Below are 19,127 nucleotides of genomic sequence, written 5' to 3'. Positions count from 1 at the left end.
ATTGAGCAAATGCTTCATTATTAACCGAAAAGTGCAGTGTTACCAAGATGTTTAAGATAGTGACACTGCAGTCCTGTAGGGTGCTGACAGTGCAATTAGGTCACAGAAACTGTTGTTGGACAATTGCTCTACCCTCCTGAACTCTCTGCTCTGCTTAAAGCCAGAACTAGTATGCCCATTATACCAGAACCGGGATTTTGAGCGTGTGGTTCTGCATTTGTGTCATCTGTCTGATTTTCAACACCAAGCTTCAACGATTTTCCCTAACCAGAAGCTGACTCATACCTGGGTTGCCGAGCAGCGGCGACTGCTCTAAGACGTGAGCTAGAACGTGATTAGACCGTGTCACTAGTTCTCTGCTCTTTATCACGGATGATGGATTGTCTAACGTGATTTTTTCCTATTCCCGTAGCTGACGCTGGGCTTCTGCATGACGACTGGAGGCAACTGTCTGAAAGGCGGAACCACTTTTTGCAGAAACATAGCTTCATCTGTCTCAGTCCTGTGTGGACTTTGCGAGGGAAGTTTGGGACAAAATATCTGGTCTATTGTTTATTTGCTCGGCGATATCGCCATATATCGTTCGTACGTATACACTGTAAATAAAACACTGTTACAGCATTTCAGTTGTGCATAATTATCGCGTCGTAATAAGTGGGCCTGAAATGAGCTTCCCCTGTTTCAGAGAACAGCAACTGCCACTAATACTGAGAATAACAAATGTAGGGGAAAACAGACTGAAATAGAATTTGGTGAAATTGAAGATTTGACTGATTGACATACAGTTGACATTATGTTCATTGCATAGTTCAGTCCTAACATGGCATGACACCTGTTGCTAACACTGTGGACATAAATCAAAGACTTTGTAAAAGATAATGCGCATCTATGCGTATTTCCAATTACTTGTTATAGTAATATTTCCTTCTTGTACTATGTGCCTGTTGTATCCGCTGTTTCTGCATTTTTTCCTCAGTAGAGCTGAATCTATTCGCTTAATCTGATTCCACTGTGCTCATTCGCATTTACCTCCTATAGACACACAAACTCCACCTCCCTCAAACATACAAACTTTAATTGGATGGAATTTTTGTTGCGTTTCCACTAAAAGTGCGCTCAAAAACATGTAAACCCACAGACTCTGAATCTTCTTTTCCCAGAGAAAATGGCTCAGCTGGAATTTTTATGGATCTAAAATCAATGTAATAGAGTGAGAACTTCCAGAATGCTGCTTAATTACTTTCTCAACAACACTGGGCAAATTGATTTCTAGAGAGTGTCCTGAGGGACTCGCTGCAGCTTTAAGTGCACCGCCCCGGCTCCTGAGGCTCAGTTAAAAGTTTTGCTGCCCCCCCCGACATCCTCTGTTGGTTCGTCTTTTTCCAATAGGACACAAACAAAACATTTAAAACTAGATGGGCACTCAGAGATCGCAGCTGCCATGACCCATTTTTAACATCAGAACATTTCAAATACATAAGTGTCTGAAAAAAAGTCAACAGGGTCTCTCTGGCCAGACAAGTCCAATTGTTTTGTTGCATAACGGCTCAGTGCTTTTTGTGTATGAAATGTGGCCGACAACGTAACCAGACAGAAACAGGTGTAAACATAAGCTCTCGAGCAGAAGTAACAGACATCATAAGACTGTCAGAGAGTCCCCGTACCCACACAGGTGGCACGAAATGGCTGTGAGACGTTAAAACACATCCAAGTGGAACTCGTGACCAGACAGAAATGATTCATTTCGACTGACTCCGGCAGTTGGATATAAAGTGTCAGAGAGAGGGCGCATTGCAAGAGCTGACAGCACGGTGTGTTTGAGATTTTAGGAGAGGAGAGTGCTGGTGCCGACGCTCTCACTCGTTTGACCCTGCTGGTTTTACGATTGGACTTCCTGTTTGCAGGATATTTGGTGAAACATTACACCGAGCAGTTCTGATACAGACAAACTGATCTTATATCATTATATTCACCAAACTGTGGTACGTGAGCTTCTTCTGGTGGTACTTCAGAAATACTGTTCTACTGTACACACCAGGGTATGTGATCGGAGTGTGTCGAAAATGAAACAGATAACCAAATAATATTCATTACAATCGCCTTATCTCTCGCTCCATCTTAATCTAATCTCACTATACCAATGTGTGAAGTATTATAAGAGCAAATTATTGAACTGGGAATAAATCTGCTTCCTGTGAGAAGCCTGTAGCTGACTGGGTTTGTCCTATTTACACCACTGTATTTTATTGGTGATAATAGTCTTACTTCCAGAGCTCAATATTTTCTCAGGTGGTTGTTGTTATTAAAAAAAGCACTGATCTAATGTAATGAATCACTTTGTTTTGAAGTTTTTAAAGTAAAACAGCCTGTTAATGTCCACACTAATGATCAGGTACTGACATTGACCTGTTTGTCTTTACAGTATGCAGTATATAATGTATTTGCAGACCGATGACAAATAATCAACAAACTGTATTAATACACTGCACAAATGTGATTCTTCATATGCGGCTGCATGTTGTTTCTCAGCTGCCCAATGGAGAAGCCTCATTAGGCCGCATTTCATTTGTCAGTACTGATATTGCATGAATCACTATACCATGTACTGTGTCATGGAGTGATTTATGGCCACTGCTCGTTGGTGCACTCTTAGGGGATTCACTGCTTTTAAAACTTTTTTTTTTTTTTTTTTTGATGACTAACTCAAAATAAACAGACACTGCCCAATGACTTTCTATTAGACTGTCTGAGTGCCAAAAGTATTTGTACAAAGGGTGAAGGAGGTGAAAGCAGAAGCTCCACAAAGACTGACAACTAAATTTAGGGGAAGAAAAAAAATCCAACACAGCACTGCTTCTCTTATATCTAGACATATTTAAATGACTCCGGCAATTTGATAACACAACAATCTCATTTGCTGTCTCTTCTTCCTTCCCACACAAAAAACAAAATACAGGACCCTAAAGTGGCGCAGTATGTTTCTTCAGGGGAATACATAACAGTAGTGTCACTTACCTTTGGATACTGTTGGACCGGAATGAGAACTCTTTCGGAGAGCTTGATATTTTTATTGCTGATGATATCTAGGTATTTCTTTATGTCGCCGTCTTTTCTCAATTCATCCCCTTCATGTTTCCCAATCTCTGCAGAAGAAAAAAAACAGAGAAACAGATAAGATGATAATTAGTTTGTCATATAAGTGATAAAAAAAAGTGTCAATTGACATCTTTAAGCCTGCTCTGGGGCCAACAGCAGCGTGACGGCAGCAACAGTATAATGTTAGGCTGGGGGGCACATTAGAGGAAATTTAACTATGCATTGTATCACACTGTGAATATTTCGCTGATTATTCTTGTCCCTCAGCTGCAAATATGTTCACATTGCAAACCTAATGATATGTGATTATACTAATGACTCCTTTACATCCAGCTCTGTAATCTCATGATCCAGTAATTCAGTAAAAACAGTCATACTCAGCTTGCTGGGCCCTCTCGTCATTGTAAACTGAGCTTTTTTGGGCAGCGAGCAGTGTCTCATCCCCCACAGAGCAGAGGACTTAAACAGCTGTCAGATAAAATACATAAAACATTTGATATTGGAGTCATTTGGGGTGGAGATGAATGTTCGTACTAAGATCATATTTGCAGATAATTTGTTCCAATGAAACTGCAGTATTTCTCCCTATAAATTACAGGATGGGCAAATTGGCACGATATTTCTCGTGCGTCTCCTCAACCTTACTACGAACGGCAAAACATGAGACATGGATTTAAAATAGGGATGTATCGGCATCTGTCTGATACTGGTCAAACCACTAGGTCACACTAGGACTCTGTTTTTGATTTGATTATGATTTTACACATTATATCACATGAATGCACCATTAAACACAGAGTGTAAAATGGGAAATAAAAGCAATAACAACATTTTAACTTCACTCATTTTGTCCTTGGAAGCAGAATAATTGTTACACAATGGGAGCATTATTATCTTAAAATGCTAATTATGGCTCGGTGATTACATCAAACAGCTTAGTAGTTTGCTTAATAAAGTTAAGCAATTTCTAAGATTGTATCAGACTGGTATTGGGATTGGAAAATTCTCAAGATAGTTATAATAGTAGACATAATAAGGTGCTATCGAGCCATCCTTAATGTTAAGTGTCCAGTTTATCTTGAAACAAAGCCAGAAAAAACGGAATATTTCTGTGCATTTTATGGCAATTAAACACACACTATACATTACTGCAACACACTTTCAGGACAATAAAAGGGATTCCTTAACAAGGCCAAGAACAAGTCACTGACCACATTTGAGCTGATTTATTGAAGCTCAACAGTTTATTGAAGCTGGAGTTCTTCACCTTTATCTGAACTGACAGTGGACAAAGCTGTGAGGTAACAAACACCTCTGGCTCAGACAAATACAGGTCCTAAATTGTCCGCTAAGGAAGAGGGTTGACTACATGGACTGAAGTAGACGCCCCGCTCGTATTGAATTCAACCTATAGATTGCATTGAACGGTTCAGAATGCAACAAAATGATCAGTTCGTGTGGGAAAGTGTTGTCCGAATGATCAGTGGCTACAGTTTTACACCATTAGCTGCCCGAGTACATGGAATGTACTGATATCTTCCAGCCTCTCTGATTGGGCCTGATTGTCTGAGCAAGATTTCAACTGGAACACGCTGTCACTGCTTATTTGCAGTTTCTCTCCAAGACGGCTCTTACCGAAGCTTTTAAAGTGGTCTCAAATTCAGAGGTCATTCAAAATGGTGGTGTGCAAATGTCTCCTTTTGAGTTGATAAAAATGTAGCAGTCAGTGCCAGATGAAAAGAGCCAAAGGAAGGCTTTTTTCATTATCTCTCTGGACTGCTTTCTGGATTTTTCTTTCTTTTATGCGGGCTAACAGATTGAAAGATCCATCCGACCTTGCCCTCACATCAGCTGGGCGGATTCACACTTTGTTATTCTTAATGTGACTCTTTACACTAGACAGGTGTCCCCGGATAACAGCAGCTAACGCAATATGGCTCGTGGTATGTGTTTTTGCCCGAGGACATACGCGGTGTCAAACACAACATGTGGCGTGCAAACGTGCGTATTTTTGAACTAGTTTGTTTTTTGCTGTATTGGGACACGCTAAAAATACAAAACAAAGGCCGCTCACGTAACCACGGCTTCAACAAACTCAAGCGGTGATCAGGATCCTGATCAAAACCGAATCCATAACTTACATCCTCCACAAAACTTCATCGAAATCTGTCATTTACTTTTTGATCCATGCTGCTCACAGACACACAAACACGGCCAAAAACATAACCTAATAAGCAGTGGGGGTACTGGGGATGTCAGTCCACAACTTTTAGTCAATATCGCCAACTTCCTTGTGCCTTCATATTTGTTACAAACATACACGATCCCCAGAGGATGAACTGTAATATTTGGTGTTTTATTGCTCGCCGGCTTGCCTTCATATGCTCTGTGACCTTGGTTTAAGCCCAGGCAATAAAAAGAGTGGCAGTCTTTACAGTCTCCAACCTCAGCTGTGCTTTGTGCTCCGCGCTAATTAGCAAAATGTGAGCGTGCTATTACAACGGATAGACGAGTCTGTCCTCCCCAGAATAACAGACAAAAGATCATCATTAGAAATGATCATTCTTTTAGAATTACGAGTTCTGTCAGGTGCAAAGGTAAAAGTAATGTCACATCATTATATCTCCACAAAGCCCACATGCTCAGGAGCTTCGGGTGAATGGAGGGACACCAACGTCAACACAGTGACCACAATCTTTCTGTAACCTAATGCTTAATGTAATTGTGACAAACCACTGTGTTTCCCTGTACCTAAAATCTTACTTGTCACACTATTGCATCAGAAAACAGCAACAACAACTGTAATTGAAGAGGCAAAGTAATAAATAAATGTTTCCATAAATGGTTCCATTTCAGTCCGAGTTCCTGGTTTAATCAAGGACTTATTTCCACCTCTCCTCTGGACTTCTGCATGTCGGAGAAAATTTGTTAGACTTTTATTTTCATTGTGCAGTATTTAACTTGCAAATGGGCATATATATATATATACAGTATATATATATATATGTATATATATACATATATACATTAATTGTTCATACCGAAAATAGCAGCGATGCGTTCACAGCCCATGAAGATTAATATCCTCTGTAACAGTCGCACAATGACATACACCTTTGTTTGACTGCCTGTGAACTTGGAAACCGACTGTGTAACACAGACAAGAGACAGCGAGGGAGACAGGGAGAGGCCGATGAGCTTAAAATGTATAAATCTGGAGGAACCTTCACACTGTTATCATCGTTGTCAAATATATGGTAGCGAGCGGTGGGAGCCTACAGATCAGAGAAGCGACTATGTGCTTTGAGGGCTTGTGGTCTCAGCTCTCACACAACTCAGGATGAAAAAAGTGTCATTAGGGAAACTGAATGAGTAACTATTCTGGTGCTCTTGATCCTCTCTGTTCCGCTGCCCAAACCCCGTCAGGAGAGCTGTGCTCAGTGGCCAAAACTCCCAAAGAAATATGATTTAACTTGGCAGCTCCAAGATGAATGTGTGCTAATGTGCAAGTTAGGAGAATGTTGCTCAGTCTGTCGTGGATTAATGATACAGACATGATTAGTCAGTTCATGAACTTGAAGGTAGTTTATCCAGGATAACAAGTTCAATATACAAACGCATGTACTCCTAACATAGTCGACTAGAACCAGTTCCTATTAGGTTTGGACTTTGATTACAAACTGAGGCTTTTGACGAAATACCAAATACTTTTCTTCGTGAATCAACGGCTCAACTACTTAGGTTCAGATGAGGGTAATCTATTCTTACTGACTGAACACAATCAAATATTGCTTTTAAGATACAATGTGCATTTTTTGTGCTGGACTGTATTTCACTGATAAATGACTCTTAGACTGTGCACTTGAGTTCCAGCAGCCCACAATAAGAAAATCCAGGAAAGTGAGCTAAAAGCAAACTATCACAGATGCTTGCGTTCCAATCAGTATAAAATGTATACAGTTTAAGAGTAAATTGCTAACAGAAGAAAAAAATAAAACGATGAAACCATGAAACCAAGGATTAATTCAGATATTAAAAATACAACCGTGAGAAAATGATTGTCCATTATTGAGTCAAACCAAAGCGAATATTCTCCAACAGAGGCTTGATTCATCTCCACAACATTACAGTGTTATGACAGAAGTGGATTTGATTAGACATAAGAGTATTTGATGATGATGATGATGATGAACCTCATCACACCCACCAGAACAGACTCAGAATATCCGAGAAGTAGACAAGTTCTGTACAGACGATTACCTACACAGTAAGTAAGCATTCTTTTAACTCTCATGGTTAACTTTGCAAAACTGACTCAAAGACTTTGGATAACCTACTGATTTTAGGGCTGCAACTAAACCGCAATTGTCGATATTGTCTCATTTTATTCAGTTAAACGATTTGTTGTTGGTCCATAAAATGTCAGGAAATTACCATCCTAAACCTCAAAATGATAATGTTCTCAGCATTATTCAGTTTGAATGATTTCTTTGTGAAAGAAACCAGAAAATGTAAGTAGCAAAAAAAATCAGTGTTCTTTATTAGAGGCAGACCAGTTTAACGCAACAATTTCAACAACTGCATTTGTCAATTAGTATTATTATCGACATATACAGATAATATTCTCCTTTTGAATATGTTATTGAAATGAAAGTGAGAATAATTACATCAAAATAATAGGAATAAGATTTTGATTCACAATCGTTCAGCCCTAATTAGTATGCGTCATTAAACTGATTGCATGCTATAAGAAGCCATGAAATGAATGCTGCTTTACTGCCATTAGTAGACACCTAAATAATTGACTTTTCCATGACTGAGGGGTATGTTCAGTTTATAGTACCACTTCACAACAAGAGCAAAAATCACGTAACCAACTACTGTATTGGTTATAAGGTCATTTCATTATCACTTGTCCTGCGTCAGTGGTGTTAATAAGGGTTAGGTTGGGGTGAAACCACAACACTAAAGATTAAACTATGAAGAGCACAAGCACACGGGGAAAGCACAGAGAGGGCATTGCGTAAAAAACGCACATGGAATACAACTGCATTGTAATTTCCATTTTACCATGTTATTTATATGCCACCACGGTAAAGGCTTGAAATGGCCTTCACCTTGGCAGAGTGAATCTGTTGGGGATGGATTTCAAAACATGCAATTAGCTTTGGTCTTTTTTTTTCACTCTGGACTAATGAATTTATTGTAGGTGCTTGGGGTTGGAAATACATTATGTACCAGTGTTTGGTCACATGCTGCTGATGTGGTTTTAAATGAGCTGCACTGAGGCAAACTGACACAGTGATTAAGTATTAAATCATAAATCTAATTATTATAATGCCGTCTTTAAATGATCTGCTGAAAGTGCAACTGAAAGGAAAGTGGAAAAGTACTGGTTACACAAAATGTTTAATCCCTCTATCTTTTAATTATCATCTTTTTATTATAAATAAGTAGAGCTTAAGCGGGATGAAGAATATCCCCCAACTTTACCTTTGGTACAAAACATGGTCCTTCATTTGATTATGATTAGGATTAAAAGATGATTATTTATGTATATATGTACTCAGTTTTTTCTGTAGGTGTAGGGTTTTTTGTTATTTCTTTTATACTGAACTGAATGCATGTTGTTTTGCTGCTGCTGCTGCTGTCAAAGCTTTAGCGCTATACGTTTTCAGTCATATATGTACAAAACATGGTCCTTCATTTGATTATGATTAGGATTAAAACATGATTATTTATGTATATATGTATTCAGTTTTTCTGTAGGTGTAGGGTTTTTTGTTATTTCTTTTATACTGAACTGAATGCATGTTGTTTTGCTGCTGCTGCTGCTGTCAAAGCTTTAGCGCTATACGTTTTCAGTCATATATGTGCAAAACATGATTTTATAATCGCAGGCTTTTTATCTTCCTCTTTTCACATACTTGTGTTGTTTCAATTATATGGACCTTGGGTCTGACAATAAACTGAACTGATTCAAAAACATTTATTGCGGTAAATACCTGGTGTCCTTCATTTCTTTATTTACAACTTTCCAGTCATATGGGGAGTATCGGAGAGGTACAGTAACACAATCTGATGTCTAATATCTATTTTCTGAGTGCTGAGGCTTTGGCTCATCCACTTATTTCTGTTGCTTGAAATGCTCATGACCTTGGAAATGAATCGTATTCAACCCGTGCACATTGTAGGTCACTATTGATAAGAGAACTATTGTAATACAATGTTTTACTTTTCGGGAAATGTAATTTCTTTTCTGTCCTTTTTTTTTTTTTCCTGCCCTAGGTCATACGACATGAGGCGGCGGTGTATGTTGTCACTGCTGGATACTGAGCAGCCCCTCTCATAATGTATACGCTAAAAATGTGAGCAACAATTTGCAAAGAGAGCGAGATTAAATGAATATAAAGACATCACTGCACTCACTGGTGAAATATCAAGTGCAAAAATGTAAGCCATGTCCGACTGAGCGGCCAACTTGTATGAGTCGAGCCAATTCTCCCACGATAAGTACTTCTTTATTGACTCTATCCTGCACTATGCATATTTATATCTCTTTAACAGTGAGACACGAAAGCTTACAATCCCAGTTCCTAACTAATGCTCTCCATTTGTAGCTGACTAAAGCTAGTCTAAACAGCTGCCGTGCATTACAACATTTACTGCTTCATTTTGATAGGACAGTTTATTAATTAATACATTGCAACTAAATTAATTGCCAACTTTTCTTTTATTGATACATCAGGGGTTTTTTTTATTAAAATAAAAATGTCTCTCGTTGGAATTTTGGCAAATTAAATGTGAATATTTCCTCATTTTGAGGTTTAGGACTCACGTCTGACATTTTATACACCAAACGACTAATCGATTAGTCACAAAAATAGTCACATAACAGATAGTCAACAGGTAATTGATCATTAATCTATCAGCTGAAGCCCTACATGTTTCTTTTTTTTACAAACAAAATGTGTCTTGCGCTCTCTAGAGTGTCTTATCTTGAGCACATCATTGGTCTTTACGTTTATAAAAGGAATTGCATGCAACATGTAATGAAACAAAAGCTGAAACTAACTCACGCCGTGATTAACTACTTGTTATTTCATCTCTTTCTTTAAGTACATTTCCTCTATTGGTTAAACATGAGAACCATGAGGACATGCGGCTGAGTGCTTAAGTGAAAATTTGAGCTCAAACTGTTACGAGAATGGCTGAACACAGGGAGGAAATGAAACCCAGGAAAAACTCAGATATGATTTAGATTAAAGGATGTTTTGTGCTCTCTCACACACACACACACACACACACACACACTGCAGTGTTTCACGTGAAAGGCAGACTCTGACCTGCAGGTCAAAAAGGTCTAAACTCGTGACTCGTGAACGGACATCGTTGATAGAAATGAAAAACACTAGAAAACAACAACAACAACAACAACATTTTTATAAAGATTTACTCCCTTTACCTCCTCCTCCCCTGTATATAGTATATACTCATCTTTTATTCAGAAAGGCCTATGTCCTTCAGATCTCATGAAGATTTGTTTCTACTGCCTAAAAACACTGAGGGCATTTGAGCTTCGCAATATTCTTCTCAACAATTTAAAAAAAACAACAAGAAATGGAAACATACAGTGCCACACACTTGCTTCTGTATTTTAAATTAACCAGTATTCCTCCTGCTGTCCAACCTCCCTGCATCCTTGTCAGCTTTGCTTTTGCTTCACTTATTAGGAATCTCATTGGTTTTTATGACAGGACTGAGCTATGTGGCATGAAGGCGAGCACTTTGAAGGAAACCACAGGGATCAATTAAAGGCTTCTTCTTTTGTCTCTAACTTCAACCCACTATTAAAGTAAATCTGCAGTTTTTTTTCATTCAAAGGCAAAGCTAAGGTCAAAACCTGAAGACAATGACTTGTATGTGTCGATCTGAGCAAGACTTAAGAGGACTACACTGCCATTAGCTGAAGCAAGTCCAAGAATATGTCATTTAAAGTTATTCAAATAATCTTAGTCCAATATGAAAGAGAACTCCCTTCCACCCAAGAAGAGCTGAACATCTTTAAATCTGCTTAAAGAAAGACACACGACTTCAAAGCCATCAAGTTAAAAAAAAAAAAAAAAAGAATAAAAAAAACTAATTCATTTCCTAGATATGGGGCTGATAACTGAAACCAAGGTAAATCCATGGCAGGCTGTTTATTGTGCGTGATGTGAATAATGCAGGATTACATGCTCTGGCTTTTCAGTGACAAATAGCTGTGGATCTATAAATCTGTGGGCGTAGTTTATCATGCTGTCCCTATGACTCTGTATTATATAAGCACAGACTGACAAAAAACCAGAGCAACTGTGTGAAAGGGGCTAAAATTATGAGTATTATTTCACACGCTGTCCACAGCTGATTATGTTGAACACTATCAGAGTTGGCACAACAACTCAGCAAACTGACAGTTTATTATAGGGAATGTTCACTACAGTGGATGATGAATAGGGCTTTCTTTCTTGACCTTGCAAACATAAGACTATTTTTTGCTCCCCCATGTATGACAGTGTATTGTCTTTTTGTTCATGATGTTTCAGAGTTATGGGGAACTGCGAGTAAAGTGTACAGATATGTAGTTCACAAAAAAACATTGCTTTGCCTGAATACAATCAATATATAAATTAAGAAAGTCTAAAATTAGGCGGATGCATATACAAATGGAGCGAATATCTATATCTATATATGAACTGTGGTGGGTATAATGAAAGCAGCATCTTCTGTTTATATCCTGGCATGTGAAACAGCCTTGAGTAAAGCTGGCGAAGTGAACTGCGTGACAGATGATCCCATCTGCATCACAGTTAGCGAAAAGCGCCGGGTCTGTCAGGTGTCTCATCGACACATTTCAGGAAGAAAGCTCCAGGGGCAGAGGCTCCGGAGCACAAACACCAGAGTTGTCCAATCAGACTGCGTTGTCCCATTAAGCAAGCAACTGGGATTGCTCAGACTGAGGTACCTGTGAGGACCTCTGAGTACCAGCCAAGCTCTCTTTCCACGAGGCCATAATATAATGTTTATGCACACTGCAAACACACATTTGAGATACATTTGCTTTTGAATGTTCTAGCTGGGATGTGTGAAATATTTCTCACTTCTTTATCATGACACCATATCTCCAGTACTACTTCAGTGCACAATAAAACATAAGCATATGACAGTGCACATAGTTTAGAGATGGAAATGTCCCATCACTCACTCGTACAGTAGTCTCCAGACCCTGTAGCCAATGACACTGCATCCATGTGGAGGACATCAATAACTGCAACAGCCAAACCTGGCTGCCCAACCCAAGCTTCTGGACAGTCAGCAGTGCACTACTGTCCACCAGGGACATTACATCCTCCCATTCCTCAGCTCCCTACATACCAAAGCCCACACCTCTGAAGACACACTTGTCAAAATAGAGATGCACTCAACGTGCTGAAGAGTCTGAAAATGACAACAGTCTTAAGAGAACAGCACTGCTCCCTCTCTCAGTATAAAACAGCCGTATGCCAACCATTGAGACCTTTCCAGTTTCGGGGAAGTACTTATTCCCAAGACCTGTCGTGGCAGACCAAAATCAATTCCATCGTCAGAAAAGGCCCGGCAGACTGCAGATAGTATACTTTCTGCGGTAACTGTGGAAGTATGGTCTGCCAGTGGTGCTGCTGAACAAGTTCTTCACTACAGTCATTGAATCCGTGCTGTGCTCATCCATCACGGTCTGGTTGAGAGCAGCCACATAATAGAAGAAACAGACTGCAGCGAACAGTAAGGAAAGCAAGGAAAAAAAAAACCTTGGTTTTACCCTGCCCACCAGTATTTGTACTCTTCAGGAACCAGAAATATCAGATCACTGTAAACCAAAGAGACGTGAGAGGTGTCTTTTACACCACCTCCCTGATAACGAGCACATGAATATTCAACTCTACATATACTTGTACTCAGACATCATACATTTATATTCCCCTATACATAACGCACAATATTGTTGTTTGCAGTTCTGCAAACTTGCACTTAATATACATACACATATATATATACATATATACTGTAAATATATATACTGTATATACATTGCGTATGTTGTTAATTGTCTGTGAATAGAGGGTACGTGCTGTTTGAGAGTCACCACCAACTGCCATCACAAAATTCCCTGTGAGCGACTGTGAAAGTACTTGTGAAAATGAATCTCATTGTGATTCTAATTCTGGTCGAGCTGAGCCGACTTTGCGGGTGATGCGCTTTCTAGCCAAGCAAAAGTGACACGGTCTCAGTATGTAAATGGACGAGACTGAGGCTACACCTGCAGTATACAGAAGTACTTTGCTATAATATGCTGCAAGAGCAAACTTGATTAAACTGCCCTGTTGGAAGAACTGTGACAGGCGGGTTAAATGAAACATAGTCGCACATCTGTCTCACCCTTGAGGTCCCCTCTGTGACCTTGTCATGGTGCAGGACTGTGACTGCCAACTATTTCATTTCATAAATTATTATTTCATTAGTTGTTTCAACCATTAAATGAAGAAAATTGTGTAAAATATTGATCGGTGTTTCCCCAGCCTCATAATTACAACATTCTAAAAATGGTTTGTTTTGTCCACAAACCAAGGAGGAAGGAAACAAGACAAAGATCATGTTATAGAAGCTGAAATCAGAAAACTGTCCTATTCTCTAACTCCTATTATCAAAATAGATGGCGATTCATTGAGTCATTAATTGTTGCAGCTCCATTGCAGACTTTGTAAATGACTCTTAAATATATTTGCCTTTGTTGAGCGGTTATCCTTTAGAATCAGTGGTTCCTGCAACAAACTACATTGGCACTTACACTTCAGATACTGCTGATATTGGCACTTAATGTCAGTTTGTGCAGCTTTTGTTCATTTGACTATTATACTTTATTGATTGTAAATTACAGTGGTTTTTTTTTTGGTTTTTTTAATCTACGCTGCAGAGACGACAGCTGAAAATACACCATCGATAATTCAGGATTAACAGCACCCTCCAAATTTCAGTTAATCACACAACTGAATCATGTCATTTCTGGCTGCTCTGTGTTTGTTTTATGCCGATGATTCTTCTTCTTCTTATTATTATTATTATTATTATTATTGTTATTATAATAGAGCAGTGGGGTCAAACAAACAAACAAACAGGTCATGACGTGACTCTCTGACTTCTTTCAGCCACTTTACTTTGGAAAACGTTGTTGTTTTTTCAAAGAAAAAAGTTCTGAACTGAAACCAAAACAAAAATGAATGTGGTAAATAAAGTCAGGTCACTGTATTTCCCCAAAATACGCTGCAATAGTGTTTTCTGTTGCAGTAGTGAAGTATAATATAACACTGAGAAGATTAAAAACACACACACACACACACAAACAAAAAACAGCCTTACCTTCTGCAAGGAGGCGCACCGCGTGCGCAAAGGAGGGGTCCAGGCTGCTTTTCTCCGCCGTCAGTTCAGTTAAATACTTATTTGGATGCATTGTTATCACCGGATGTGCAGGTACAGGTGCAGGTACGACTACAGGACTCCTGAGCGTCGGAATGCCACTAAAACCTTCCCGCCTCTGCTCTTCGCTGCTTCGCCCCGCCAGTCTGAATGAGCACCAGAGGTGAAAACCCGCTCCAGATGGATGAAAAAAAAAAAGAAAACACAAGTCCAAGAGACGCTTGACTGACTACAGGAGGGTGAGTTGTGATTCAGAGGTGTGCGTCCATCTCTGCTACCGTTGACTGCTGCCTGCCTGCCTGCCTGCCTGTCCACCTCGGCTCTCTGCCAGACTCAGTGCCGGATCTGCAGACCGCGCCGCTCCATCCCCGCCCCTCAGCGAACTCCATTGGCCACATTCTGAGTGGGACTGGCGCTGCTGGAAAACAAAGACGGTCCCCGCTGAGTGCATACCAATTGGCCAGTGTGCACTGTATTTCTTTTGACTGTAATTGACAAATATTTGAATGTACACTCACAGTAAATTACTGGCTGCTACTTGCAAATGATTGTATGTAAATGTGGTATGTTACAGATGCTGTAGTTCTTTCACAGAAGGTTGCTATGTCCTTAAATGAGTTGACTGTAACTTCACGGCCATGCCATATATTGACTAGCAGTATGTTCCTGTATAAATACTATATTTTACTCAGTGGCTTGCACCGACATTTGGAAGTGCAGGGGGTGAAAATTGAAAGGGCATCTACTGCACCATTATAATTTCCCATATTCTCACACAGGTATACAGGGACATCCTTCACAGCACAGCATTGGTTTCTATTACTGAGATGGTTCATTTCTATACAGCACTGAATATCATTTCCTCTCTAAGGACACCCTTTGGGACACTATCGTGTAGGGACAGTGTCCCAATTGGAAGGGCACCCATAGGAAACAAATGTTATAAGGGCATCTTAAAGGACACTGCATCACTTTTCTCCTTTAGAAACACTCACTCACTCATTTCTACCACTTCATCATCCACATGAGGGGGCGCTGGTGCCAATCCCAGCTGACATATGGGGCGCAAGGCGGGGTACACCCTGGACAGGTTGTCAGTCCATTACAGGGTCACACATAGAGACAAACAACCATAGAAATTTAGAGCCAGTAGTTTTGATCATGTTTTACCACTCTAGAGGGAACTTAAGCGCGCTGTATATTTGTCCATTGGGGTACCAGGGGGTGTATAAAAACTTGGTTATACTAAATAAATCACAAATAATGGACAGTATAGTATTAAATACAGTAGTATATGGTGAATTATCACAGGCAAAGCCATGCAATCATTGAAAGAAGAAGGAGAAGGTGATGCATTTGGCAGGGGCTGAAACTGGTCCCTGCAATAAGCTTTAGTTGGTTTATGTGGGGCTTAAAGACTGCCTTATGAAAAGGAAGCAAGAAATTCCAATGTGTGTAGGGGGGGAATACATTATAAACATGCATCTTGAAATAATGTCTGTAATTTCACATGTTGCTCACATTATGTTGCAGCAACTTATCAGCATCTATTTTGACATCACAAATTCTGACCTTTGCAAATATTTGTATTTTATTGCTGCTTTTTCCTGAATTGTGTAGCACTTTGTAACTCTGTTTTAAATTGTGCTACATAAATAAAGACTTATTTACTTAGTTACTTACTTACCTTCTCAATATTTATGGACAACAAAGAAAGTCTTCTTGGTGGGTCATCTTCGAGTGAAAAAACCAAAACTACTACTCATGATGTGTCCTGAAAATACAAATGATCTTGATCAATGACCTTGAAGAAATCAATGAATGCTTTGAAAATAGAATGGTTAAACATCAGTAAAGTAACTGAAATCAACTGACAAACAAAAACAAATAGATTATAGTCTAAAACAAATCTAAAGAAACAAGCCACGCCCAATATTTTGTTGTCTCCTCTGAGATTTGGTTCTGATCTCTGTCAACCACCAATGGTTGGCAACCAATGTGACCTATACCTGAACCATCAAGTTCTTGCTGTGTGCCCACACTATTTAACCTTTATAAGGCACTCTGAACTTGCTATTCAGTAGCAGCCACCATATGAGAGCACATTACATCAATATAATCCCATGTCTTTAGTCAAGGGATTTTGGAAGTCTATGAGCTGAAAAACATCTCATCCAATTACCCTCGTTTCTAGGTCTCTATTAGAGTTCACAGAGTTCACCACAGAGTATCTAGTTTTCCTGTCAAACTGAACAATGCACTGTTTGACCACTAGCTGTGCCTGAGGGACAAAAACACTCCTGTTCTGGCCTCTGTGTCACTGTCCATGGTGCTGAACACCACACACCTACAGTACACGACTGTGGATAACAGGCACTTATGAAGCTGTACTTTTTTTTCCATTACATGAAAATTAAATGAAATTCATAGGAGTACACGATAATCACATGTTTAATGTGTTACTTAAAATATCGTGCCTGTCCCAATTCCAGATAAATGGGAGGGTTGCGTCAGGAAGGGCATCTGGTGTAAGAATCTCTGCCAAATCAAATATGCAGATAATCTCCTGTGGCGTCCCCTAGAGAGGGAAAATAAAAAAATAGAATGTTTTCTTATTCTGTTATTTAATTAGCTTCTATGTTAAGAAGCTAATTAAGATGTGATTAGATGAGTAAGATGTTTTTGCTGTTTATATTTGTTGGCTTCTCAGATGGGCAGTACTGAAAACCCACCATCTAAGTCAGAATATTATAAAAAAAATTTAATTATTTGAGATGAAATACAGTAGTTGTGGCACAAAGAGGTCAAATCAAGAGGAGCCATTACTGCCTGTGAAGTAAATTACATGACAACTCCTTAAAGAAGTTTTATTGTCAAGCGAATTCTTTAATAGCTCTTCATATTGGCATCCTAAATGAAATGCCTCTCTGGTCCCCGTAGCTATGATATTGATTTATATCCTGAAGTCATCTACAGCACAGGATGCTGGCTGCCTGACTTACTGACAAATTACTTTTGAACAGAAGAGGCTGACCAATTCTAGCTCCACTTGACCTTTGGAGATGATTGTGACCACACTGACTTAATTTTGGAATCAAATATCTGATCAAAGCACAAAGAGGAGACACATTCTCTCCAGAAAGTCATTTTGGGACTGACAATTTAAATAACATTATAAACAACAAATGATATAACTTCAAAGCACCAAAATATAATTATTCTCAATCCATAGCTGCAGTGACAAAGTGTAAATGATGGCATTAATCAGACATATTTGAACTTTTTCTTTTAAACTTGAATATTCATTGCGAAGGTGCTTTCAGAAAACTGAAGCTCTCAGGTATATATAGGATCACCGACTTCTTGATACATTTACTTTAATGTAAGTCTAGACAACAATAATTGCTTGATTTTCTTAATTTGGATTGTTTGCCATTTTTCTTCACATTTAGCCAGTAATTTGCTTCTAATTGTGTCCATGTTAGGTTATGTAAGGTGAATATATCTTCAGTGTCTTTATTACGTGGGATTTACTCCATCTTCTTTTTCACCAGTTTTTTTTGGCATATTAAGAAAACGATTCCACAGTTGTATCCATTTCACATTTATGTCTTATTGACCTAGCAATACAACTTATATATTACCCTCATATATTGGCCTGAATGGCCAGAGTAGGAGCAAATTTATGAACACCTAAAAAACAGTCTTTATATCCCCATATATATACTTGAAGCATAGTTTAATATGGGGGAGACACGTGCACCACAGAGCTGCAAACAGGTGGAATAACCAATATCTTCTTGGCGTATTACCAATTAAGCCTAGATGGAACCAGTATTGATCATCATTTGCATGTTTTTAATTAACGTTTCTTTTCTCTGAAATGAGTGAAGACTTTAATTTTCAGTTTTACACAAAACCAGCATCTATGCCCCTGTTGGTGAATTGCTTGCTTCAAACACTCACTGATGTAATTTCACTCAATGATTAATCAGCTTGCTGCTGTTTGAGTGGTGACCCATGCTGATGTTGGTTGTGACTGTTAATACGCTTTTATCTTGTAATCTCATATAATGGCTGTGGGTTTAATCTAAAGCTGGTGGAATAAAATTAAAAGATAGGAATGTGCATCAGAAGAGCAACATGAAAGATTAGTGCCAACAATTTTTCTATTAGACATTAGTATAGTAATTGTACATTTATCACATGGATTCTTACAGCTCTCTAGTGGTCAAAGTGTCTCATTACACATTTCCCAGCTGTACCCATGTGATGCAGTGTGAATTGTTTTTTTGTAGTATTTTAGGTAACTTCTCATTAATCACCAGTATTATAAATGCATTAACTGTAGCTGCCTTTTAATCTGGTTTATTTGTAATGTAACTTAATAGTGTTTTTTAATTGTATCATTACTTTGACTTGTGTTTAGTCCTTAACTTGCATTGTTTAGGGTGAAGAGCTGACATTTAATTTATTAATAGTGTCCCCAAGGTCTCCATCCTCTCAATAAGACAAAGTTTTACTCTTTACTCTTTAGGCAC

The 19,127-nt window shown here is 38.9% G+C and overlaps 1 protein-coding gene across 5 annotated transcripts in view; it reads right to left on the bottom strand.

Moving 5' to 3' along the window:
* The window catches only part of khdrbs2 (KH domain containing, RNA binding, signal transduction associated 2), a 62,214-nt gene extending 47,254 nt beyond the window's left edge, over positions 1-14,960 (bottom strand). For 2 of the 5 annotated variants that reach the window (XR_009242187.1, XR_009242188.1), the window contains exons 1-2: positions 14,530-14,960; positions 3,016-3,143 (exon numbers count right to left, since the gene is read on the bottom strand). Coding sequence is in view for 1 of the 5 variants with exons in the window: in XM_058650866.1 (XP_058506849.1) it covers positions 3,016-3,143; positions 14,530-14,620 (219 nt within the window). In the remaining 4 variants the exon portion in view is untranslated. The remainder of the gene's footprint in view (positions 1-3,015; positions 3,144-14,529) is intronic. The other 3 variants (XR_009242189.1, XR_009242190.1, XM_058650866.1) reach the window with 2 other exon arrangements.
* Positions 14,961-19,127: the final 4,167 nt, after the last annotated feature.

This window comes from Solea solea, chromosome 15 (assembly GCF_958295425.1).
Source record: "Solea solea chromosome 15, fSolSol10.1, whole genome shotgun sequence".
NCBI lineage: Eukaryota > Metazoa > Chordata > Actinopteri > Pleuronectiformes > Soleidae > Solea > Solea solea.
Note: the sequence above shows the minus strand (reverse complement) of the source record. Positions and strands in the feature narration are given on the sequence as shown.